The 27,255-nt window shown below is 41.9% G+C and overlaps 2 protein-coding genes and 1 pseudogene across 3 annotated transcripts in view; 2 read left to right on the top strand and 1 right to left on the bottom strand.

The window, feature by feature from the left end:
* Window positions 1-8,845, top strand: part of Naa15 (N(alpha)-acetyltransferase 15, NatA auxiliary subunit) — a 62,736-nt gene extending 53,891 nt beyond the window's left edge. The window contains exons 17-20 of the mRNA NM_001107674.1: window positions 1,368-1,466; window positions 2,861-3,004; window positions 4,284-4,381; window positions 5,455-8,845. Of these exons, the coding sequence (NP_001101144.1) occupies window positions 1,368-1,466; window positions 2,861-3,004; window positions 4,284-4,381; window positions 5,455-5,655 (542 nt within the window). The 3' untranslated portion in view covers window positions 5,656-8,845. The remainder of the gene's footprint in view (window positions 1-1,367; window positions 1,467-2,860; window positions 3,005-4,283; window positions 4,382-5,454) is intronic.
* Window positions 8,846-16,179: 7,334 nt separating this feature from the next.
* Window positions 16,180-26,808, top strand: Rab33b (RAB33B, member RAS oncogene family). Of its 2 annotated transcripts, XM_063282252.1 has the most exons (3): window positions 16,180-16,390; window positions 16,537-16,858; window positions 24,107-26,683. In XM_063282252.1, the coding sequence occupies exons 2-3, from the start codon at window positions 16,610-16,612 to the stop codon at window positions 24,545-24,547; spliced, it is 690 nt and encodes a 229-aa protein (XP_063138322.1). In that variant the 5' UTR covers window positions 16,180-16,390; window positions 16,537-16,609; the 3' UTR covers window positions 24,548-26,683. The 2 variants fall into 2 exon arrangements, with proteins under 2 accessions (XP_063138322.1, NP_001102414.1); NM_001108944.1 differs by having other exon boundaries at window positions 16,205-16,858; window positions 24,107-26,808.
* On the bottom strand, window positions 19,874-20,282 carry LOC108350008 (60S ribosomal protein L35a pseudogene; annotated as a pseudogene).
* Window positions 26,809-27,255: the final 447 nt, after the last annotated feature.

The following is a 27,255-nucleotide window of genomic DNA, read 5'->3' on the forward strand; positions in this document are numbered from 1 at the left end:
TGAAGGTATATAACACAGAAGTGACTAGGAATAAATAAGTTGAAACATAACAGAATGATTTTTGATAGATTTTTAAATAATTAAAATATCTTACTATATTCTATTTACAATTATAACTTTGAAAATAAGTATTAGATAAGTAATTTTCATATGTTTAACAGTTAACTCTACCTTTTGGGGGGAGGGGTTGGGGAGACCGTTTCAATGTGACCTCAGAGAGGTCCTGCCTGCCTTTGTCTCCTGAGTGCTGGTATTAAAGGGGTCTGCCACTCTGCTTTTTTTTTCTAACCTAGCTCTTTCTAAAAGTAATTTTAGAGGGCCAGCAAGATGCTCATCAGGTACCCCTCAAGCTGGACCATTGAATTCTAACCCCAGAACTATTTGGAAGAAGAGAAAACTGACTTCTACCAATGTTCTCTAACCTCCACAAGTGGACACAAAGTCAGTCAGTCAGTCAGACAATTCTTAGAGTCCAAGGTAGCCACCGTTTGTTTGATCTCAGCAGGAGGCTCGTGAGTTCTAGGTCAGCCCCAACATAAGTGAAGATCCTTGGCTAAAATGTAAATAAAAGAATGAAGCTGTGGGTTGGGGATTTAGCTCAGTGGTAGAACTCTTGCCTAGCAAGTGCAAGGCCCTGGGTTCGGTCCCCGGCTCCGTAAAAAAGAAAAGGGGGGGGGGAGAATGAAGCTGTTTCTAGGTAGAATCCCCAAATACACAGAAGCTGCCCTGTGTGTGTGGAAAGGGGCCTCAGCACCCTGCAGTGCTGGCTAGTAGGTGCTGATAAGCATGGCAGGAATTTTATTATTTTCTGAGTTTGGGGAGCATGGAAACAAGAATTGTTTTAGAAGAAGTTAGGGTTTTATACTTAGATATTTGAAGCATGATACCAAATTAGGAAAGTCTCAACAAAGAGGCGATTGTCAAGAAGACTCAGTGTAAGTTTCTGTTTAACAGGTGGAGGCACCGCTGAGACTTGGGAAAGGTAAGCAGATGGGAATAGGGATAGTGTAGAGCAATTAGACATAGCCTGGGTGGATGCATCCAGAGGTGGCAGGAAGGGAAAGGAGGTACAAGAGTTCTAAGTAATGGAAGCTAGAAAGGAATGGCTTTCAATTTAGTTTCTCTGTTTATATGATCCTAGTTCATATCACAGAATGTTGTGCAAGTTCTCTTGGCAGAACCTCTTGAAGAATGGTATATGAACATAGCTAACATGTAGTCGATTGGAAGAAAAGTTGGCTTCAAAGGTGTTATAGCTCATGCGATTGAGTCTAAATTCACTTATTGTGTTTGTAAGGTCCTTGGCCTTTCCAGGAAGGACAACTTATTTTATCAAATTATCAAAATACTATTTTTTCTTTTTATAGAAAAGTTTCTTTTGATGCTACAATCAGTAAAGCGGGCGTTTGCTATTGATTCTAGTCATCCCTGGCTTCATGAATGCATGATTCGACTCTTTAATTCTGGTAGGTTTTTATTTCCATATTGCACTTACTTTTCTAGTAGTTTATAATGGATATAGGGCTGGAGGATGCCTTGCAGGGGTCAGAGATTTTTGTTTTTCTTTCAGAAGACGAGTTTGATTTACAGGACCCACACTAGATAATCACCTCTGACTTCAACTCTGGTTGGGGTATCCAACACCATTTTTGGGCTTCCAGTGGCACCTAAATATACATGGTGTACACATACATAAGTAAAAGCAAATAATACATTTTTTTAAAAAATATGAATATATACTCAGTCATTTTAGAGGTATTGCATGTTAGGTATTGTTTAGTTAGATGAGGGGAAAATAGGTTTGTGTGTGTGTGTTAGATGAGGGGAAAATAGGTTTGTGTGTGTGTGTGTGTGTGTGTGTGTGTGTGTATGTGTGTGATATAAAAGTAAAAAAAAAATTTTTGTGGAAGCTGTATAATTTGTCCACAATTCTTTGCTTTTAAATGATCATCTCAATGAGTTGTTACATTGCAGTGAGTCTGGTCTGAGGCTTCTGGCTTTGGCTACGCTATCAATACTGGAACCTCACTAGGATTCCTCTTGAATATCTTGTTGTTGCCGTGCCAGAATCCCTGCAGGTTTGGATCTATAGAACCAGTAGTTCTTCATACACTCAAGTAGTTGATCAATGGGGTAGATATAGGAGTAGGTTAACTCAAAGCCCTTTATCTGTGCCTGAGAGGTATCTAAGCTGGTCAGCCCAGCAGCTCTCCCACACCTATACTATTGGGCAAGCTCTGCTGTTCTTCCCCAGCTGGCTCATCCATGCTTAAACCTTCAGGGCCAGCGCTACTGTGCTGCCCAAGTGAGGTGCAGGGCCCATCAGCAGAGTTTGTAACTTAGAAAAATATCTGCTTACTATTTTCTTTTTTTTTCCCCCCCGGAGCTGGGGACCAAACCCAGGGCCTTGCACTTGCTAAGCAAGCGCTCTACCACTGAGCTAAATCCCCAACCCAGTATTTTCAAAACTATAGTAAAATAGTATAATTTATTGAATACCAGTTATACAATTAGAGTGACACACAGTCGCTCCCCCCCCCCCCCCCCCCCGGAGCTGAGGACTGAACCCGGGGCCTTGCACTTGCTAGGCAAGCGCTCTACCACTGAGCTAAATCCCCAACCCCCAGTAGCTTTTTCTTACACCATCTTCTAGGTTACTTCTTCCTGATGTTTAATGTTTATTATAAAGCGAATAGCTCTATCCATATAATTCCTGAAGATGAAAGTCAGGGAAGTTGGCCACACTTCATTTTTGTTTTGACTAGTAAAGGTACCTTACTTGGGCTTATAAGAAGATAAACTGCTATAAGCTTTATCAGAGTAACTTCTAAGAGAGTTCGTTTTCTAATTTATTCAACAGTGTGTGAAAGTAAAGACTTACCTGAAGCAGTTAGAACAGTATTAAAACAAGAAATGAATCGTCTTTTTGGAGCAACAAATCCAAAGAATTTTAATGAAACCTTTCTGAAAAGGAATTCTGATTCATTGCCACATAGATTATCAGGTAATCACTTTTATTTGGTCCTTTTGGTAGCCTTCGTGAAAGATTTTATTGCTTTAATGAATCACTGCCAAGATAGGATATACATTTTGTTCAGAATGGCATTGTGCACTGTACTTTCACTACAGGGAAACAGGCCATGTACATGTGCTTCCTTTAGATTTTAAATCTTTATGAGACAGGATTGTTATAGTGAAAACTTAGCACTAACATAAACAAAGTATAACTGGTTTTGAACAGGTTCTCAGTATATAACGTGGAATTCCTTAGTTAGTCAAGGCTAGCCTGTAACTCATAAAAGTCTGCCTGCTTCTGTCTCCAGTTGTGGGCACTAATGGCATTTGCCACCCCACCTATCAGTATAAGTGAAGTTAAGTGGGTTTTATTTCCATTGCCCAACCCACCCCAGAGTGAATGTAAGTGTACGTTATAGATACAAGCAGGTAGGGCTTGTGTTCTCATGCTTCCCTTATTGTGATCATAAAGCTCACTTAGTGTGATTTTGATTTCATGCTCATATGTTTATATTGGTAAGCTAAACAATCCTACATTTCAGAAAGCCCGAGGCAAGAAGAATCATTCACCTTGAACGGAAGTCTGGGATTTATTAGTATTATTTAAAAATACCACCTGGTTAAAAACAGGTGGTGGTGGTAATCCCAGCACTCTGGAGGCAGAGGTAGCAGATTTCTTTGTATTTATGGGCAACCTGGTAAATTTTACAAGTTCTAGGCCAGAGCTGCACAGCAAACTGTGTTTCAGACACAACCAAGCAAACCTGGTGAAAACTTATAGAAGCTTTGTATGCTGCTGTGGGAAGCTGATTGGAAGCTTTTGTTTCGTACCTTTAAGGTTGACTTTTCCTCTCATGGCTTTTTATCCACAGGAAATTAATGAAACATTTCCTCTTCACTACCAAATTATATTTATTTTAGTAGAAAAACGATTCATTAACGTTTGAAATATAAATAAAATATCCAATAAAAATGATTCATAATCTCATTATACCAAGAAATGTGTTAGAATATTTGTATTGCTTCATGTATTTTACTATGCATGGTTCACTAACACATTCTATCCCATTGAGTGGATATACATTTGTACCTTAATCCTTTCTCCTCCTCTACACAGTCCAGCCCTTTCAGGCTGCAGTAAGTGGCTCCAGCAGCTACCAGGCAGTACTTTGCTCACATCATCTTTTACTTTATAGCTAAACAAATAGAGGACAAGAATTTTGTTGAAGGTTCCTAAACTAAGATACCTCCTCTTTCCTTCCACTTAGCTGCCAAAATGATATATTATTTAGATTCTTCTAGTCAGAAACGAGCAATAGAGCTGGCAACAACACTTGATGGATCCCTCACCAACAGAAACCTTCAGGTAACAGAGCCTATTTATTTTGTTTTAAATCGTCTCTCTATAAGAAAAACTAACTACTTCTTACTAAGAACAATGAAATAATTTTTGTTCTTTATACATAATACTTCCCAAATCATTATCTGTGAGAAATTTCCCCTTAAACATTTTGAGGGTGTGTGTATGTGTGTCTGTATGCGCGCTCACACTTGTGCACAAGTATACCAGATTAGTTGGAACTCTGCTAATTTCATCTTTCTAACCTCAAAATTCCTTAATTTAAATTGGGGGTTAAATAACAGGGTTTAATTTTGTTGTTTTTTTGTTGGGATGCTCTTAGCCTTGACTGGACTAGAACTCACTATATAGACCAGGCTGGCCTTGAACTCATAAAGTCCTGCCTGCCTCTCTGGCTTATAAGTGCTGGGATTAAACATTAAACTGGCCCATTTCAGGGCCAGTATTTGGTTTTGCTGGCACATCGCTTTCTCAAAAGAAGGAAAGGAAGTAAAATGGCCTATCTGCTTAAATTGGCATTGACGATGTAATTTAATATTTATACTTAGGGCCAAGCTAGGCTAAGGTAAAGTCATTTCATAAGGTTGTGTGCTTCCTCAAAGTACTTCTTTAAAAAGAGTACTTTTTTTTTTTTTAAGATTTATTCATTTATTATATATAAGTACACTGTGGCTGTCTTCAGACACACCAGAAGAGGGCATCGGATCTCTTTACAGATGGTTGTGAGCCACCATGTGGTTGCTGGGAATTGAACTCAGGACCTCTGGAAGAGCAGTCGGTGCTCTTAACCGCTGAGCCATCTCTCCAGCCCAAAAGAGTACTTTTTAAAATGCATTATGTGTCTTATCGAATATCCATATACTTGTCTCTTTCTTTTTGGCATTTACCCTCCATTTATGAAGAAATGGTTGAATTGTGCCTTGAAGACCACCTTAATGAAATTTATAAGCTGGGGGAAATGCTCTGGTTTCCCTTAAAAATCTGTTTTATTCTTATTTTGGAAGTGGTTGGTGTTGAACTGTCTCATGGTGAGACCTGTTTTCTGCCGAGAGTTCTAACGTGACTTTTCTCTTCTGTAGACGTGCATGGAGGTGTTGGAAGCCTTGTGTGGTGGTAGCTTAGGAGACTGTAAAGAAGCTGCTGAAGCGTATAGAGTGAGTTGTCATAAGCTTTTCCCTTATGCTCTGGCTTTCATGCCTCCTGGATATGAAGAGGATATGAAGATCACAGTTAACGGAGATAGTTCTGCAGAAACGGAAGAACTGGCCAATGAAATTTGAACATCATTAAACAAGCAAACGGAATGACTTTGGACCATATCTAGTGTATAATATTTTTGTCACGCACCTGCTGCATTGCTCTTACTTACACAGAATGAGAGGAGTAAATGTTCTTGCCTTCAAATAGTCTTACGTTTTTTTATCCTGCTGAAAACTATATATAAAATATCTTAACATTACAGGATATAGGTTCAGTTTCTTAAAAAATTAAAAGCTGCTAAAATTGAGGGGTTTAAAAGAAAAAAAAATCCGTATCCTATTCCTACCTTCCCTTCCCATGTTTTTAACTAATTTATATACTCTGGAGGCTATAACAGCTAACATAGCAGGTGTGTGGCAGAAATATTACTTTAAATTTGTCTTGTGAGATTTTACTATATCTCAGACAGCATAAATGCTGTTTTAGCACTGGATTCTTTCACTGAGCACAAAGAGTTGTTGGGGCTTTAGCATCTGACTGATTTTGTTACGGGGTTGATTATTGACCATAGGAAGTATGCAATGTGAATCACTGTGTACAGAGCCATCTACAACAGATGCTTGACGTTGTAGATAACTTGGACACATAGCTACCAAGCAGATTAAATGAAACCTAGAAGGTGTTCAGTACGTGTGTTGTGTTTCCAAAATTCACTGTACATGATCAGTTTGGTGTTCTTGTACCACAGTTTTTAACCGAAGGAACCAGTTGGAACAATCTCAATTTAACTAAAACTTGAAGAACTAAAATAACAATGCAAAGCTTTAGCATTGTTTTGGCCAAACTTGTTAAAACTGTAATGCAAGAACCAAATGCACTGTGATGTGGCACCAACTAATTAGCAAGCATGACTTTTTCACCTGAGAGTGAAAAAAGGAAACTCTACCATGGCTTGAAGTTAAAGAGCAGAACTCCTGACTACCATTCTGATCAAGAGACTAATAGCTAAAAACCTCAGCAGGCCTTGTTCACGATATGCAGAAAAAGTGCTGCAGTTTAGATACCTCTGGAACTTTTCCACAGTGTCACAGGTTTGTAATACTTGAAGCCCTTCATTTCTAAGAATATATTTCTTGCTCAGTTGTTTCAGGCAAGCCCAAGACTTTGTAATTTTTAAAGGGCCCAAGATTTTTCTTTTCAATAACAGACCAGCTTCTTTTTCCTGCAGTTACAAATGTAATTTCTTTTTTGTTGTCAAACATAAGGTACCAAATATGATGCAATAAATTGTTTTGAAAAACAGTTGTGTGAATATTTCCACTAATCCGAGTTGGGCTTCTGTGAAATGCACAGGTGGAAACAGAGGTTGCAAGCCAGAGGCAATGAAATGCACTGTAGGGCTAGTATAGAGGGGAGCTTTTTAGAATGGGCTAAATGGTGGTGTCAGGGAAGTTCCAGAATTAAGTAGAATGCTGCTCCTTTGTTCAGATTTCACTGAGGGCTAGGATGGTGGCAGGTCCTATGAATGTAATTCATAATCTGAAAGGGAAACTAAACATGACCATTTTGATTGGGATAATGAGCCTTAAACATGTCAAACCTGGACACTGAGAACTAGCCTCAGGCTCAATATTTCTTTATGTTTGCAAGGTCTGAGCAATTAAGTTTAAGTATAATGAATTAAGTGTATATAAAATTGAACTTTTGTAGTATTTTAGTTATAGATAGTACATACACTAAAGGGAATTTTCAGAAGATGAGATCCATTTATTTCATAGTACATGATCTGCATTCCACGTCCCAGTCTAGCAGGTTAGTGATGCACAAGTACGTACAGTCTGAACTCCAGTGCTTTGCTTTAACAGGCCCTGTCTCAGGAACATCTTAACAGATGGCAAAAGAAAAGTGAGCAAACTTTAAAAATTTTTCTCCTATGAGTGGCAACTGAGGTTCCTTTTGTTTGGAAAGACACTAGTGGTATGTCCGCTACTAATTCAGTGTTGGAGGAGGCACCAGCCATATAGTAGGTGTGCGTGTGTGGATTTGTTTAAATTCTACTGTATATCACAATGAAATCCGTCTGTTTGTCTTGACAATGTTTAAATGATATAGATTGTCTTAGGATGAATAACCAGAAATACTCAGAACTCTGATGCCGATGCCACCCGAGAGGAGCCAAATTCCTGTCGTGTATATTGTATTCCAACCAATTTTACTGGAACTATTGAATAAATCTTTTATTTTCTTTCAGGTTTATTTGATAGTGGATACATTGTCTGGTATCACAGGACCTTGACTGGGTTCACCTAAAACATTGTACTTTACTCTGAGCATATCTATCAATTGGATCATTTCACATTTACCCCATTCATATTGAGTTAATTTCCAGTGATACTGTGGGGGAAAACAGGGTTAGATAAACAAGTTGGAAAAATGCAGTGTGATGTTGTAATCTAAACAAGTGCCTTATGTTTATTGCTAAGAACTGGTGTTATCAACCCTTTTAATGAGAAGGGGTCCTCGGCCTGTATTAATATAGGAAAGTAAAGATCCTTCTGTTTTTCTTCATATTCACTCACTGTTATTTCTCATTGAAAAGCTAAAATCTGACTAGCTTAGTTTACTTAGCTTTAATTAGATAGGTGAGTCATACATTTTCACCCTTTTTTCTGTATTTATTATGCACAACAATAAAATGATCTCTAATAGCATGACGAAAAGTAGTGCCGATGTTGCTGGGAAGGTTTCTGGGTCTTACTCGGCCCTGTGTTGTCACCATGATTGTACTGCATGCTCTATCCTGTCAGAGCTGTGAAATGAGAGCTGGGAATGTATGAAGAGCCATGGTCCAGGATCAGGTGGGTTGTGACGAACTCAAATCCTTTCTAATTAATTGGTAAGACTATTTCTGTTGCTGGGCATACCATCTATTTGGGGAAAGCTAAAAAGTAGAGTACTGAAAATACCAGGCATTTGTTATTTTAGATAACTACTGCCCCTGAATTCTGAAAATGGCGATATTAAGAGAATTCAGATCAACCTTTCTGATGGAGGAAGTCTTCCCTTTCTGCATCATGTTCCTGGTTTTTACAGAGAAGGATTCTTCATACCATTTTGCTATTGTCTAAGCTTTGCTGAACCCATTGTTAATCTAATACACAAACCCTATGAAATGGCTGGCTATGTTGTGCCATAGGAAGCAGAGATGGTCTCAGTTTTTGCTGGCTGAAAATTTAACAACTTGTAGCAATAAAACATTTTTGGAAAAGGTTATTTATCAAGTTTCACTTTTCCCTTCTGCAGCTATGAGATGGTTGTGGAAAATCTTTGTGGTGTGTAGATGGTTCTGAAGAATGCTGTACTTAATTAACAAAGGGTGTCTTTGATATATACACTCTAGTAGATGTAAAATGAGCCTACTTCCCTGAAGGAAAAAAAAAAAAAGCCAAGGATGCTGTGTGCGAGAGTGCATGCTTATTTCTCTAGTACTTGGGAGATGGAGTTGGGGACCGCTCTGGAAGGGCAAAGAAAGCAGGGACGAAAACTACAGGAGTCAAAACTCGGCCTCTTCTTTTATGCAGTGGGTTCTCAGGCAGCGTAATTTTGGCATAGTAGCTAGAAGAAAGAGAAGTTTGGTACTATATAAATTAGAATTTACTGATGTTATGATGTCTGTATTTTATGTACAAAACCAGATGACAGTCTTTGTTTAAAGGCTGCATGGCAAACTTAAGGATGCCACTAGCAGTGCAACAGACTATTCTGAGGTCTATGTCCCCTGCTGGCCTCCCAACACAGAGGTCAGCCTCCCTCTCCTGAGTGCTGGGATTAAACACATGTACCATGCCTATCTATGAAGACTTAAAAAAGAATTATGTGTAAGTCAGAGGAAAACTTACATGATCATACCTTCCACCTCCCACCTTTACCTATCCTTTACAAGGGAGTCAGGCTGCATGACACCCTCACCTGGTGAGACCCTTCACCCGCCCATAAGTGAGACCTTGGTCTGTAGTTTAAGAGCCTATATTTCATGCAGGTGGCATATTTCTACATGTTGGAAATCTCATTGTAAAGATGGTCTGGCCATGCTGAGGATAAACTTCCTTCTCACTTAGGAGTGAGATGGTTTTGAGAGTATTCTGGATCTCATGAGTGGCTTACCTCTCTTCTGTTTACCTGTGCATCACTGACACAGGGACTCTGCTCTCTGGTTCTCCATTGTTTGGTCCTGAATGAATTTACCACTTGTTTACTTTGCAATTGCAGGTTTTTCAGGACACACACATGGCTACATTATTTCAAACTGCTTTTCTTAGGAGCTCTACTTACCTGCTCTCAAGTAATCATATTGCTACTTTGTATCTTTCAAAATGATCAAGACACCATTCCAAGTAGCTGGTAACAAGACTATTCACCTGGGTTCTGGAATACCAAATACTAATAATTCTTACCTTCATTAATTTAGTTTTTTTAAAGTGACATCAATAGACATATTTAGGAGTATGAATTCAGCATAACTTGTTTAGAAATTCATTAAAAAGGACCTAAGAATAAGCCAACTGCTTTGGTTGTTTTCTGTTTTTATAGTTTAAAACAGTCCATTTTATAGTTTTAAATAGTCAATTGAACATAGCATTTTCTGTTTGACTGCTAGAATTTTTGTGATTAAAATGTCTAGTTTAACATAAAGTTACATGACTAATGTGTTGTCTTGTAAGTCTCCTCACTCCCACCCGAAGACAGTTTCTATGCATAGCCCTGGCCTGGAACTCACAGAGATCCATATGCCTCTGCTCCTTCAGTTCTGGGATTAAAGGTGTGCACCACCATGCCTGGCTGTAAGTCCATTTTTAATTTTTGAAAGTTCTATTCATTGTGTGTAAACTTGGAGGTCCAAGACAACTTGCCATAGTCAGTTCTACCATGTATGAGTCCCGGAATTTGAACTCAGACCATCAGGCTTGTGGCCAAGTGCCTTCACCCACGTAGTAAACCTATGCAGCCTTAGACAAGTATAAGAGCAATGCATAATAGATATTCAAGGTTTGTGTAAATATAATTGCACCCACAGAATGTAGGAAGTAGCAATAACTGAACTTAGGTCATCTGCACACTCGAGTTTCCTAATCCTTATTTATGACTATAGAAGATTCATCTTCTTGGTTCATCTGCTGGCCTTATATAATCATGTCAATATACCACAGGTAATCATTTATTGACATATTTTCCACATAATCTTTGCTCTTACATAGTTCATCAGAAATGGTCATGTCTTTGTAGGACACAGGTGGTGGAATTACCATCTCTTAATTTTCCCATTGCTGTGATACTGCTTGGCAGTGAATGGTTCATCTTGAAGCAGGCACTTTCCAGGTACTCCATACCTAGTGAAACTGACTAACTACAAAGACTGCCACTCAGTTTCTAATCCTTCAGAGAATATTAAGGGCTTTGGCGTCAGACATACTACATACCTAGATGTTTCTTTCAATAGCCCAACAGCTTTAGTCTTTACAAAGATAGAGTATGCAGGATTGTCTAGCTTCTCAACAGCATAGTGAGAGTCAGCAGCTCTAGTCCATAGTTGCGCTTTTCTCCATGGAGGAGACAAGTTTATTCCTTGAAATTGTGAGCCACCATGCAGTTGCTGGGAATTGAACTCTGGTCCCCTGGAAGAGCAGCCAGTGGTCTTAACCACTGAGTCCTCTCTCCAGCCCCAGTCCTTGAAATTGTAAACTCAGCACTGACCCTGTATTCAAGTTCCAGGCCCACTGGAAATGCGATTAATGATCAGCAGTTAGTATTAGTACTGACAGTGTCTAACCTACCCTGACCTTTTTTGAAATTCTAAGGTACAGTCAAAGTTAAGAGGCACTGTCTCAGGCATGATGGTGCACTCCTTTAATCCTTGTACTGGGGAGGCAGAAGCAAGGTGGATCTTGAGTTTGAAGATAGCCTACTCTTCAGAGTGAGTTCCAGGCCAGCCAGGTGTACATAGAGAAACCTTGTCTCTTAAAGCGACAACAAGAAAGTACGGAAGTACAGATTGTGACTTCTCTTAGGCTAAGTAAATGAGTCTAGAATTTTAACTCTGGTAAGAGCTTTCTGATTGATTTACCATCCACTATATACTTAAGTCATGTTTACTATACTGAGACACCAGTAGAGAACAAAGAAAAAGCCAGCCTGTTAATTTTATGTCATTGAAACAACTTTAAAATTTCCCTAGACAGTAGCACTTTTAAATGGACAAATGACAAATCCTTGGGCTTTTAAATACCAGTCCAGTACTTCTGAAAACAGTTGAATCTGACCATTTGTTTTCACTACCAGATTGCATTTACTTGTTAATAAATGAATCCCTGTTACGAGTCTTAGTTGTGCCAGGAATATTGGTAATGGAGCGTTTGGTAAAGGGGTGGACAGGCTTCAAAGTCGCCATGTAAACTTACCTGCTCAGGGTGTCGAACAAACATTCTGGGCAGGACTCTAAAATCTAGCTCCTATTTTTAGGTAATAAAAGATAATTTTGTCATCCAGCCTCAGTTGTGTCCAGGATGTTTTCTGCTGGTTAGTGGCTATTAAACAAGTAGCAGAATTGAAGCTATTCCTTGCCTCTCTAGAGTTTATATTACTCCTCACCGTGGTAACCTGGAGGTCTCCATTTTCAATTTGCCTTCACAGAGACTCAGCATTATTAAGGTTATTTTCTTTGATCTGTGACTCAATTGCCAAGTAATGACACAAACTAAAGGTTTAGTACCACAGCAATATAATGGAATTGATGCAGCAGCTTGCAGGTAAGTTAGAATTAGGTTACAGACTGACTCAGATGTCTCAGACACTTAAAAATTTCTAGGTCAAACAGATAAAACTTTTATCCTTTTTTATCACTGCAGCTCAATGTAGAGTCTACACCCACTTTAAATGAATGAGGTCATTCTCATCAGTACTGCTAGTTTTATTATTCCTGATCATCGCTTGCTATATGGCTCATTGGACCAATATTTTAGGAAATTGTTTATAATTCTTCCCTTGATACCCCTCAATTTTTAACTTTTATGAATTATATTTGTATACAAGAATGTTACTGGGCAGTTGTGTTGAATGCTTTTAATTCCAGCACTCTTTGAGTTCAAGGCCAACCTGATCTACAGAGTGAGCTCAAAGACAACCAGGGCCACACAGAGAAACTTGTCTTGAAACAAGCAAACAAAACCCAAACCACCACCAACAAAAAACCCCACAAGAATAAATAGGTATGGATAAATTGAACTATGTAAGGTTTTATAGTTAAAATGAGTAAATTAGCAGAACTGAAAAAAAAATTACCTTCCCTGGAGCTCTGGAAATGGCTTTCTTGGTAAAGTCTTGCCCTGAAAGCATGAGCATCTGTGTTCATACCTCTGCACCTACATAAAAACCAGGCTTATGGGGTTGGGGATTCAGCTCAGTGGTAGAGCACTTGCCTAGCAAGCGCAAGGCCCTGGGTTCGGTCCCCAGCTCTGGAAAAAAAAAAAAAAAAAACAGGCTAATAATTCCAGCATTTGTGAATCAGAGATAGGAGGATCCCTTGGGGTCTGCTGGCCAGATTGCCTGATTCAGTGAGAAAACTTGTCTTAAACACTAACTGGTTTAAAGCTGGTGAGGTAGTTGCACAAGAAAGCATCAGACATCAAAACTGATGATCTGGGACTTAAATGGTGGAAGGAATTCCATTGATATCCATATCCCTGTTGTGATGTGGCTGTTTACACACATCCACACAGAAATATAATTCAAAAAATAAGATGGGGACTGGAAAAGAAGATGGGCACTGGAGAGATGGCTCAGTGGTTAAGAATGCTGACTGCTCTTCCAGAGGTCCTGAGTTCAGTTCCAGCACTTGGGAGACAGCAGGTTTGCTCTACATAGCAAGTTCTAGGACAGACAGACCCCCCCCCCGAAAAAAAAAAGCCAATTGAGATTGATAGAGGATACATGACTGATCTCTTGTCATCCATCTGGGTACACACACGATACACACTCATCAACATGTATGTACATAGTCATTGCACATAGATTTAAGCAAGAAGGGAAAATGGAATGCAACCAATACAAAATTTCCCAGAAGGAATAATTTGTACCCAGTAAAATACATGAAGAAGAGGGGTTGTAAAGAGGACAGGTAGTTGCAACTAGAAGTATGAATAGAAGTTTGGTGGATAAATGATGTAGATTTCAGAGGATGCTCCTGAAAGTCTGGTGTCCCAACTCCATCTCCCAAAGGCTGGGATTAGAGTGTATCAACACACCCAGTTTTATGCAGCTCTGCAAACTGAACCCAGAGCTTTGCCTATAGTACATAGGGACATTCACAACTGAGCTACGACCCCAGCAGAAAATGTGTCTCAAGTTCTTTGACTTTTATATTTATTCAACTATAACGCGATAGTTGTAACTAAGTGTCTTTTAAAAATAACTACATCTGGCACTAGAGATCAAATGTGCTTCACACATGGTAAGCATGTGCTCTACTGTTGAGTTACACCTTTAGCTCCAGTATTACTTTTTAATTATATTTATGTTAATAAAGATGGCTTTGTGGAAAAGAGCATCCTCCCTGTGTAGCCACCGGAGGGCACCAGTGAATAGTTTAATAGCTATTCCCATCATCCTGTTTTGGAGAAATCTCTTTTCTACTATATTAGTCTACTTAGAAAAAAACAAGTTTAGTCATTCATAAGTATTATTCTAAGAGAATTGTTGACATTTTAAGGGTATTTAGTATTGGAGATCAAATGCAGGGCCTTGTTAGGCAAGTGATTTACTGCTGAGCTTTTATTTACGCACACATATTTATTTGACATTATGTGGACATAGTTGGTATACTGTTTGAGAGCAGATCCTGCTACATTCAGCAGGTTGATTTTGAGCTTGGGATCCTCCTGCCTTATCCTTCTGAGGACCTGGGATCATGGCTATGTGCCACCTTGCCTGGCTGACAAATGCTTTCCTTTCTTAACACAATGTATTGGACCCATGCTTTGTGCATGCCAATTATATGTTCTACCACTGTCTTGACATTTCTTACATGATTTTTAAAAACACTTGCTATTTATCTAGTTGCTTATCCCGGAGTGTTTCCAGAATGCCTAGCTTTTTTTTTTTTTTTTCCTTTTTTTTAAGAAAGGGCCTTTCTTCTTTAAAGTATAAACCAAGTTGTGTTTCACTATGTTTTTGTGTCTGAAAATCATTGCCACCTATACCAAAATGATTTTTTTTTTATGAAATCTGAAGTCATCCTATCAAATTTTGCACCCCAGTTTCCTCTCTAAATTCCATTTATTTGGCCAGGGATCAACAGCTTTCTTTCTGGGCTGTCTTTTCCAGGGATATTTGTATAGCAATCATCTTTGTATAGTGAAAATTGTTTTCTCTACTTGTTCTAGGGGGAAGTCTTATTTGGTCTCCAGGATGAGAAAAGGGACCATCACTCTTCTGGATGAAGCTGGACAGATTCAGTGGCCATTTATGAAATACCAGTTTCCTGCTGAGCATTTCCTGTAATGCTACCACTTACATGGGACAGACATCAGCTTGGCTTCACGGCATCACTTGAGGAATGGGGCATACACGCTGGCCTCAGCCACTTTGAGAAGTGCCCTTTCTATCTCACCTAGGGGTTTCATTGCCAGCTATTAACGGGCACTGGAACTTGCTGACTTACAACGTTAACATGTCAGGTCCTTCAGAGTTGACTCTAAAATGTCAACATGTAACCGTTAACATTATAAAGCCCAAGTAGGTCTCAAATTCACAATCCTCCTGACCCAGCCTTCTCAGTGCTGGGATTATAGGCATGTGGTATTACACTCAGCTTCAGTAGCACTTTTTTTTAACCCAATGGAAAAATTCAGTTAGCCATAGTGGTCACACCTATAACCTTAGTATTCAGGGGACTGAGACAGGATTCCCACAAGTTCAGAGTCAACCTAGGTACACAGTGAAGTTCTAGACCATCTGTAGCTACAATATGAAAATTCTGTTGGGGGCTGAATGGGAAAGAAGGGAATAAGGAGATGGCTCAGTGCTTAAAGTGTTTTCAGGGCAAGTAAGAGGTTCTAAATTTGGATCCCAGAACCCAGGGCAATGCTGAGCAGGCATGGAAGCCCTCCTGTAATTCCTACCTTGGAAAATTAGTTGGAATCCCCAGAGCAAGTTAGCTACCAAGACTAGCTCTATGGGGTGAACTCTGGGTTTGACTGAGAGATCCTGCCTCACGGAGATCGGGCTGTCCTGGAACTCTATGAAGATGAAGAGAATTAACTCAGAAGATGAAGGAACTCAGAGATTTAAGAGGCCTGTGTTGCTCAAACCAGCCGAAGACAATTTTTCGTTTTTACAAAACAAACTGAGCTGGGCGTGTTAGTGCACACTTTTCATAGCAGCAATGTGGAGGTAGAGGTCAGGGGCAGGAGCTGAGCAGCCTCTCACTGTCCTGCCCTCGCCGTTCCGCCCCGCTCCCCACTGGAGGAAGCGGTGAGCAACGGAGATACGCAGACCCCAGGTCCAAGCCCCCCCAATCCCCGGCCGCGATCCGGCGGCCACGACGACACTGCGCAGCCGCCTCTCGCGAGACGGTAGCCGGGCCGCACCTCCTTCCTCTCTGGTGTCTCTCTCCCCGCCCCCAAGAGCTGCGCCGCTTCCTCCAGAGCTTGGGAACCTGGGACGTGGCGAGGCGGTCCAAGGTTGGAGCGCCGCACACAGAGGTCCCTCAGGCGGACCTTCTGCGCCGCAGTCCAGTCAGGGATCGCCGACGCATCTTTCCAGGTACACTGCGCCGGCAGGCAGAGATCTACTGCGCACGCGCCGGGGCCTTAGTGGGGCGCCACACCTGGGTGGGCAAGAGCTGCTCGCGCACGCGCGCTGTGGTGCCTGCGGGCTGTGGGGAGCTGGGCGTTGTGTATCACTGCCAGGGAGCGCTGTCGCTGGCGTGGCGCCATTCCCGCGGCTTCTCTGCTCCGGCTCAGCTCCGGGCGGGGCGGGAGGATGGCTTCGGAGATGGAGTCGTCGCTGGAGGTCAGCTTCTCATCCAGCTGTGCAGTGTCAGGGGCATCTGGATGTTTGCCTCCCGCCCGCTCCCGCATCTTCAAGATCATAGTAATCGGTGACTCGAACGTGGGCAAGACGTGCCTGACTTACCGCTTCTGCGCCGGCCGCTTCCCCGACCGCACCGAGGCCACGATCGGGGTGGACTTCCGAGAGCGAGCCGTGGATATCGATGGAGAACGCATTAAGGTGAGCGGATGGGGCGGAGGCGCTGTCTCTACCGAGGGCCACCCCTTCTTGGCAGGTGTCCGGACCGCACCCAGGGTCTAGGCAAGTGTGTGCGCTCCTTGGGAAAGTGTGTTTGTATATATCAAACTTCTGAGGCAGTGTTCCCCGACCTCTAATGTGCATCAGGTTTACCTGGGACATCTTGTTTTTCAAAAAAGCATGTTATGATTTGATAAGCTCCCCTGTAACGCACATGCAATGAGTCTGTGGACCACACTTTTGAGTATCAAGGGTGTTAGGGGGTGGTCATCTCCCGCTCCCGTTGCTTGGGTGAGAGTTAAGGGCTGGGAGTTGCATGACCTAAAGAAACCCAGAAATTTCTCAAGCACAGAAAACTCCGTTATAAGTTGGGTATGGGAGCACACTCCATAAATCTCAGCACTCAGCGGCAGAAGCAGGCGGACCTCACAGAGACTAGGATCTCTGTGATTTTGAGGTCAGCGTGGTCTACATAATTAGTTCCAGGATAGCCAGGGCTCTGTTACACAGAGAAACCCTGTCTCAAACAAACAAACAAACAAACAAACAAGCCCCAAACACCCAAATTTAAAAACAAAACAAAAACCTCCGTTATTTCTAGGAATTCATTTGAGCATTGCACAAATGCAAAGTATTGTGGAAATAAAACCTGTTGCCAAGCGCAAGGCCCTGGGTTCGATCTCCAGCTCCGAAAAAAAGAATAGAAAAAAAAAACACACAAAAAAAAACCCAAAAACCTGTTGCCTTTGAGGCGTTTTTGGTATGATAAGCAGTTTATCTAGGAAAAAATTTATTTCCTCATCAAGGCATTTATGTGTGATGGTTCTTAAGTGGTTTGCCAAACTCATATCTCTTGATACAAGAACAGACAGTCTCCCAGGTGGCTTCTGTGACTCAGACTCTGTAATCACCATAGGGAAGTCCAAGGCAGCCAGGTTGGGATTCTGAAGGGTTGGGGTCCTCTACTGCAGAATAAAGAGCCTTGACAAGTCAGGGGCCTCCTGATGTTGTCAACCTTGACACTTCATTGCAAAACCACTAAAGGTCACTTAATACTACTCCTTAAAACATGTGAAATGGAGGTGGGGGGAGTACCCATGCCTTTAACTCTAGCACTCTGGGAGATAGAGGCAAGTTGATTTCTGTGAGTTCAAGGTCAGCTTGGTGTGTGTGTGTGTGTGTGTGTGTGTGTGTGTGTGTGTGTGTGTGTGTGTGTAGTTCTAGGAGAGCCAGGGGGACTACAGTGAGACCCTGTCTCAAACATAACCCCCCCCCCCCCCAGATGAAACCCGGGACTCCTGACTTCCTTAAGCAACTGATTTTACTCTGATTTACATTGCAGTCTTCTATGTCAGTCTACTTGGAGCAGGTTTGGTTTGCTCTTCAATAAAGGGCAAATCATCTGAATTAAGAGAGCAACCCTTCTCTGGGCCCCTTTGCTTTTAAATTTGCCTTTATTTTATGTGTGTGGATGCACAGATGTGCATGAGCATGTGTGTATGTGAGTGAGGTAAATCTAGGCTCTAGAAGTTGATGTCAGGTGCTTAGGTGCTCTCTTACATTTTGAGGTAGTCTCTCAGTGAATCTGGAACCCACTGATTCCATGAGACTGACTGACTAGGAAGCCCTTCTCCAGGGCTGGGATTGCATTGTACAGGTGCTGAGGGTTCAAATTTACTTTGGCAAGCAGTTTGTTGACTGATCATGTCCCCAGCCCCATAAACATTAATCTTCATCTTCTTCAGGTCACCAGCGTGGTCATTTGGCTACACTATGGTATAAAGACAGTAAAGGGAGACTCATGGGAATGGGGTGCAGCTCAGCAGCAGGGTGCTTCCCAGGATGCACCAGGCCCCATGTTCGATTCCAGCAGAAGCTGAGGAAAGAGTCATTTGTGTACGTGGCAGTAAGAGGTGGTTGAGTAGAAGGTGACTTTCTCTGTTAAAAGGAATAGAGGGGGCTGGAGAGATGGCTCAGCAGTTAAGAGCACTGAGTGCTCTTCCAGAGGTCCTGAGTTCAGTTCCCAGCAACCACATGGTGGCTCACAACCATCTGTAATGGGATCTGATGCCCTCTTCTGGTGTGTCTGAAGACAGCTGCAGTGTACTCACATACATCAAATAAATAATTTTTTTTTTTAAAAAGTAAAATGGTTAGGTATATGTCTTAAGGTTTACTACTGCTGCAACAAAACACCATGACCAGAAAGCAATTTCGGGGTGGGGGGGAGGAAGGGAAGGAACCCAGAGGCAGGAGCTGATGCAGATGGGTGCTGCTTACAGGCCTGGTTCCCCTGGCTTGCTCAGCCTGCTTCACTGTAGAACCCAGGAGTCCCAGCACCGCCCACAATCTGCTGGGCCCTCCTGCACTGATCACCAATTGAGAAAATGCCTTACAGCTGGATGTCTTGGAGGCCCTTTTCTCAGCTCCTCTTTGATGACTCTACCTTGTGTCGAGTCGACACAGCCCAGCCAGTACAGCAGAGGAGCCTGTGGAAGCAGGAAAGCTTCTGGTGTGTGCTTTTGGGGTAAGCAGTTATGGGGAAAGTTGCCCAGACTTTGGAGTCCAACCAACCAAGACACAAGTGTGAGCCAATGACGCTGTGGCTTGAGAATGTCTCCCAATTTCAGGTGTTGAAATATAATCCCCACGCTCCTAGCTAATGAAACTCGGAGGTCGGACATTTGGGAGGTGACTGGGTCTTCAGACTTATGGATGGGCTAATTCCTTCACAGATTAATTAGGCTAATCTGTTGGCTGGTTAAGGGATTAGCTCATAGAGTAGTGAATTAATCTCATTTATGGATTAATGAGTTATTAGGTGTGCTTGCCCACCTATAAAGCTGTGAACCAAATAAACCTCTATTCTCTAAGGTATATGGGCTGTGTACCCGACTTTTTATTTTGTTTTTGCTTTTCAGAGATATTTATATATATATATATATTTTTTTTTTACAAGAGCACAAATCTACTTTTATTTATTTACTCTCCATTAGTTTAGATCCAGGAGGGGTACAGCATCACACGGATTCTGTGTCCAATGGCCTTTGCAGGAAGGTTGCTTCAGAATTTGGCACAAACCATGCCACTGTTTCCATGGGCCCGAGTTACTTTTCCCCAGATCACTCTGGTTTTGTTTGGTTTGCCTCCAGGAGTCACTGTATTGTTTTTTGCTTTGTACACATAAGCACACCTCTTGCCTAAGTAGATCTCAGTTTCATCTCAGGCATAAACACCTTCAATTTTAAGAAGAGCCGTGTGCTCTCTTTGGTTCCTGAGGCCTCGCTTGTAGCCAGCAAAAATGGCCTTGCACCACAGCCTTCCAGACATACTTGTTTTTTTTTTAGAAGTCCTGTTCCCAGCAGGCCTCCAAGTTGCCAAGATGGCGGAAAGAGGAAGGCAAACCCCGCTTAAATTTTTAATTAATTAACTAACTGACTAATTAATTAATTTAGAGACTGTCTTCCTGTGTAGCCCTGGCTATCCTGAAACCCTCTTTGCACCACGACCGGCCTCTAACTCACTGAAATCCATCTACTTCTCCCTTTAATCCCAGCACTTGGGAGACAGAGGTAGAAGGATCTCTGAGTTTGAGGCCAGCCTGGTCTTCCTAGTGCAGTGGTTCTCTGCCTGAGGGTCACAATCCATTTGGGGTTGAGGAATCCTTTCACAGGGGTCACCTAAGAGCATCAGGTACAATTCATAACAGTAGCAACATTACAGTTAAGTAGCAATGAAAATATTTTATGGTTATGTGTCACCACAACATGAAGAACTGTGTTAAAAGGTTACAGCATTAGGAAGGTTGAGGATCACTGACATAGTGAGTTCCAGGACATCCAGGACTGTACAGAAACCCTCTCTTGAACAACTAAAAAAAAAGGAAGAGGAGAAGGTGATGGTGGTAGTGGTGAGGGGGTATTAGGAATAGTCCCTTACACCTAGGATCCGATTTTAAGTCAGTCATTGGCTTAGAATAAAGGATGTACTTTCTTTTTTGGAAAAAAAAAACCCTCATAAGGTTATGGTTCCAGGACTGGATGCCGTGGGGTCCATCTTCAGTCCCAGCACTCAGGAAGTAGAGGCAGGCACATCTGAGATTGAGGTCAGCCTGATCTACATGGCAAGTTCCAGGCCATCCAGGAAACAGTGAGACCCTGTCTCCTCAAACGCACGAGCGCACGCGCGCGCGCACACACACACACACACACACACACACACACACACAGAGTTTATGTACATTTGTGTGTGTGTGTGTGGACACATTCATGCATGTGTGAGTAGAGGCCAGAGGTTGATCTTAGATGACTCCCTCAATTGCTCTCCACTGCTGTAGTTTTTGAGACAGGGCCTTTCTGAAGGTGGGACTTATCTCCCCAACCTAACCTTGAACTCATGAACCTCCTGTTTTTACCCGTAGGTGCTGGGATTACAGGTACACACACATGGTTACAGCACTGGGGATTGAGTCCAAGGCTGTGGACATGCTGGGCGAGCACTGTGGTCTAAACTCCCCTCTCGTCCTTGTGTGTATAGAGTCTTTGTGAAACCTCTCCTAAGCAGGGTCTGATCAGGCCTCTGTTCTCAGCATTCAGGAAGCATAGGTAGGTAGATGTGAGTCATCGGCCTGCCAGAGTTACATAATGTGAGGCTGAGCCAGGAGGACAGCCTTGAGGTGAAGGCTTGCCTGACTGTTAGTGAATTGAGGGCCTCTTTGTCTTAAAAAAAGAGCCAGGCATGATAGCACACCTTTAATCCAGCCCTGAGAGATCAGTCTGAAAAAGAAGTCAGGCTATGCTGCTGGGCAGTTGAACTGTGTGACAGCCACCACCAGTGTGGTAGCCTTTAAGAGTTGTCTTCAGGGGTTGGGGATTTAGCTCAGTGGTAGAGCACTTAACCTAGCAAGCGCAAGGCCCTGGGTTCGGTCCCCAGCTCCGAAAAAAAGAAAAAAAAAAAAAAAAGAGTTGTCTTCAATTCCACACCAGGCAGAGCTTAGTGAGAGCCTGTCTAAACACACACACGAAGAAAGGAACCAGAACTCCACTAAGTCTGTATTTCCTAATTGATTTCTGAGTGCTAGATATCTCTCTCTCTCTCTCTCTCTCTATATATATATATATATGTATATATGTATATATATATATATACACACACACACACACACACACACATATATTTATATATATATATATATATCTGAAAGAGAAAATCTTGTTCACAGAATTTTGGCAGCTGAATAAAACTTAATTCCTTAAATACAAATGCATTTGACTTTCAGATTGGCTCTCCCGGTCTTAATCCACGTGCTTCTTCCTGCTGTCTGGCTGTTCGCCTCTCAGCAGTCATGTCGCCGTGGCAGATACTTGAGATAGCCTGATATTTGGAGATTTAATCAGTGTTCCATCATCGATCTGCATCACTACTTAAACGTATAAGACAGAGGCTCCTGTTTAGAAAGGGAAAAGTGAGGTTTGGCCATGTTAAAGACAGGATAGTAATTTTAACTAAGGAGAAACAATCGATACCTTTTTCCCTTAGATCAAGTATTTAAAGAGTAATAATTGATAAAATAGGTATTTTATTAAACACAAAGAATGAAAACGTGGTATATAGCAAACAGAGTCAAATGCTCTATTGGTTTTTTTTTTATGTGACATGCAATCTAAGAATAGTTTTGTGTTATTTTCTGTGCCAGGGGTTGAACCCAAGGCTTCTTCATACCCTCTGCTCAAGCAGTGCTCTTATCACTAAGCTCTACTCCAGCCCTGTTTTTATCATGATAAATGGAAATTACATAAAACTCAGAATCTGCCAGGTCGTCCCGCTGTGATCTTTACCTTTTACATCCTAATTCAGCTAGCTTCATTGTGCAGTTTTTCCTGTTACTCCCATCGTCGAAACCCTAGCTGGAAGACTTCTCTTAAGCCCCTCTCTGAGGGGATAGAGGTCTAGAAAGCTCAGTGATGGAGTGCGTGTCTGGCATGTTCGGGGTGATGGGTTTCCTTCTTAGTACTGGGGAAAATCCAAACCTGCTTTGAACTTTGATAGCAGCTCAGCTCTCATTTACAAACAGCTCACACAGCGTCCCTTGTCTGATGCTCGATGCCCTCTCCCTTCAGTCATCCTAGAGTTCAAGGTTCAAATCATTCTCTGGTTTCCCGCTGCTGGCTTGGAATGTCTCTCCTGTATTTCTCTGCAAGATTGTTACTCAGTGTCTCTTTCTTGGGGATCCCACCCATTTTGCTTCTGTGTAAACCCCCTTAGCCCTTCATCAAACCATCATCTCATTGTATTATACATCTCTCTTCCTGTCAGGGTGGGTCAGGGAAGGATTGGGTCTGGTAACTGATAGTCCCTCCCCCCCCCCCATCTGTGTAGCTGTGGGTAGGAGCTCAGAGCCAAGGGTTCAGTTGTTCAGACAGGTCAGTTGGTAGGTTACCCTGGAAACCCCAAATTCAAATGACTTAATAAAAAAAAAAAAGGCAATGAAAAGAAAGGTGGTTTTGAAGCTAAAGCCAAAGGCCATGAAAGAGGCCACAGTGGTCACGGTGACCGGAGGTCATTCAGTAGCGGAGGTCACAAGAGTCAGTGAAGCGTCCACCTTTGAAGCAGGTTTTCATTTACTTCATTTTATGTGCCATTTGTGTGCCTGGTACCCAGAGGAGGATGCTGGTTCCCCTAACTAGAGTTACCGACTGTTGAGAACCGATATTAGTTCTCTACAAGAGCAGCAAATGCTCTTATCCGCCGAGCTGTCTCTCCAGCCTCTCAATCTTTAAACTTAGAGTAGAGCATTGCTCAGTCAGTCGCACAGGCTTGTCTCAAACTCTAGATACTCTAACCCCATCTCCAGAGCAATAGAATTACACTCAGCGATATGCCAGGTGCAACGCCGGGTTGTATTATTCTGAGATGCTTTAATTTAAATGGCACAGTGTGTGTGTGTGTGTGTGTGTGTGTGTGTGTGTGTGTGTGTATGTACATGTATGTGTGTCCCCTTCAGTAATCTTTAAAAATATTTTTAAAGACCATACCTGTTCAGGTTTATAATCTATATTTAGTAGTCACATTGTGACTAGACTAGAATCATGAAGTCTAAACCCTGCAGGTAACACAGAAAAGACAAACTAGACAGTGGGGAGGAGTTGGGGAGCAGGAATAGTGGCTAAGCTAAGCTCTGTGTGTGTCACTGGACTGAGCTTGTCAGCTTTGCTTTGTTTTCCCCTGCAGATCCAGTTGTGGGACACTGCGGGACAAGAGCGGTTCAGGAAGAGCATGGTCCAGCACTACTACAGGAACGTGCATGCTGTGGTCTTTGTGTATGACATGACCAACATGGCCAGCTTCCACAGCCTGCCATCTTGGATAGAGGAATGCAAACAGCATTTGCTGGCAAATGACATACCTCGAATTCTGGTGGGAAATAAATGTGACTTGAGAAGTGCCATTCAGGTGCCCACAGACTTGGCACAAAAGTTTGCTGACACACACAGTATGCCTTTGTTTGAGACCTCTGCTAAAAACCCCAATGATAATGACCACGTAGAAGCTATATTTATGACGTTGGCTCATAAACTAAAGAGCCACAAACCATTGATGCTCAGCCAGCTGCCCGATAACAGAATCAGCCTGAAACCTGAGACAAAACCTGCGGTGACGTGCTGGTGCTAAGTTGTAGGCGTAGCCATCACCGGCTGACTTACCTGAAGAGAAGCTTGTGAAGTGTGACAGTGATTAAGTTCCTCAGAGTAAATCTTAAATGTAATGGATCATCCTGCTGTTACCATTGTTCCGATGCCTTTTGTATTTTGCATCCTCTTAATCAAGTTTGTCACTGAGACAACACATGGAGAGAGCCGCTCAACAGCTGGAACAAAAAGGGAAGCAAAGGCAGGATGACCAGAGCCATCTTTCCAGTTCCAGCCAGATGAAGCAACATCAAGTGAGCATGGTGGAACTTCAAGGGTCAGTCTTGCTCCACTCTGTGTTCCTGGGACAGCAAAAGACATGCTGTGCAGTGCACACGTGCTGACCGGTGCACACGTGCTGAGCAGAGCTGGAGCGAGCAGCACGTTAATAGGGTGCTTTATTTTACTCTGTGTCTTTAAGCACTAAAAGCTAATCAAAAGAATTCAAGCGGTTGTAACAGGAGTTTATTTTAGCTGTGACATTTAGTTAAAATATCAAATGTCTACAAAGCTAGTTTCTGGTACCCCTTGTCCTCTGTTCACAGATGGCTGGGTGACTCGGAGCTGGTATCAGTCAACATCCATTTGGCTGGGGGCTCTACATGTGTTCCTGTTGGATGAGTTTTGTTTTTAAATGCCTGAATTTTATGACCTTGGTATAAAAATTGGTAAACAAACTGTTACTTGGTATCAAAATGAGTTAAATATTGAAAAATATCTTACCTGTCTCTCAATGATGAAAGAAATAGTTTAGAAAGATTATTTTTTTCGCCCTAAGTACTTGTAGTTTGAATTTAAGACTTTGCACAAAGGAAATAGCACGCTTACATATGAAGATGTTAGCAGAGTGGTGCGTAAGCCACGCTCAGCCTGAGTTGCACATCCTTGTTGTGACAGCTTGCAACCCTTGGCAATTTTAGAGGAAATGAAGCCAAAATATGTTTTACTTAAATATTTTCGTAATGTGGGAAACAAACATAATCCAACCTAGTTTTAGATTTTGTTTCATTTATTCTGAAGGTCTCAACTGGACAATTCAGTTATGAAAGCAAAATTTTTCTATTTAATAAACTAAGTAAAAGTAACTTAAGGGATAATTGTAAAATTTAAATATTAATTCAGTAAATACAATGAAATAAAGATTAGCGCCTAGATTGGCTTTCTTTGCAGTTAGAAAGATCCTCCTTCCTCCCTCCCTCCCTCCTTCCCTCCCTTCCTTCCTGACTTTTTAAATACAAGGCCTCACTTCGTAGGCCCGACTGGCCTGGGACCAGGGTGGTCACAGACTTAGCCATACCAACCTGCCCCATCTTCCAAGGGCTGGGCATGAGAGCCCCTGTCACCAGGACTGGTCCAATACATTTTCCTTAATCGTACTAGAATTAAAGATTAAAGATTCTTTTGTCCGAATGAATGCTGACTTGTGAACTACTTCCTAGTGAAAGCCGGCTGTGGTGACAGGCGGCTGAGGATGTCTCCACAGAGGAGCGTCTGTCTGTTCACTGTTCTTCAGCGCTCTCTCTGTACACGGGGAGGCCGCTATGTTTTCCTAGCATACCTATGGCTTTCTTCCTGCTGTTTCAAGATTGTTTTCTCAATACTGTTAATTAATAATTTTCTTTTTAAAGTAACTTTTTTTAATGAGCATTCTTTACATAATTTTTTCATTTTAGTATTTATTAATCAAAACATATTTGTATCTCATTTGTAACGACCTACCACTTTAGTGTTTTTTATTTTAAACAGATACATATCAGGTGAGCAAGGATAATGTCTTTCGACGTAGTCCAAAGTGTCTGTAAAGCACTTTATTGACTGTTGACCAAAACGACGGTGAGCTGACATCCAGTTTTTTTTTTTAAGGACAAATCACACATTTTGTACATCTGGGAATTTATTTTGGCTGACATTTAATTGGAAGTCTCAGATGTTTTAGAAAAAAGATCTTAATTTGCAGACAGCAAAGCAAACTCCTTTGGCATCCGCTGTGGTTGGCTCCAGACAGCTTGATGACAGTGTAAGGTCTTTGACGTTTTCTCAGCCAGGTTAGTAGCTTTGCTGCGAAACAGTCACTCTTGATATTTCTCCCACAATGTACAATAAATCATCTTTTCCATGAGCAATGGTATTCCTTTCTTTTGTTTACTGGGTTGAATATAAAATTAAAGAACATACCTCCTCCTGACTACTGTGCTTTTCAGGAAATATGTACAACCTGCAGTTCATTCACTTGAAAATCCAAAACACGATCTTTATTCCATTCAGAATCTTGCAGATTTTGGATTGAAGGTTTTTGGATTAGGAATTCTCAACCAGTGAAGTTGATACAGATGACTAAAACCAAACCCAAAGTCTAAAACATAAGGGATTCTCAAGAATACTCAGTGCAGACATCGCATGCTCTAAAGATGCCAGTGTGGATTTAGCAGCGTGAATAGAGGTAACTAGAGGTGGAGAAGGAAGAGTGTGTCAGGTACAAGACTGCAACCTGGACGCTCTGGACAGTGCAGAGGTGGCTAATAGTCAGTTTGTGTTTTCTAAGTTACTCGAGTTCAGCTGCTAACTTGCATCCAGACATAGCTGTCTTAATCAGATACTGGGTTCACCAACTGGCCATATCCAGATACACAAACAGATGTGTATTCAGGAGCGAGCCTGTGGAACCCAGAAGAGGGCATCAGATCCCCTGGA

This window comes from Rattus norvegicus, chromosome 2, assembly GCF_036323735.1.
Source record: "Rattus norvegicus strain BN/NHsdMcwi chromosome 2, GRCr8, whole genome shotgun sequence".
Classification (NCBI taxonomy): Eukaryota; Metazoa; Chordata; class Mammalia; order Rodentia; family Muridae; genus Rattus; species Rattus norvegicus.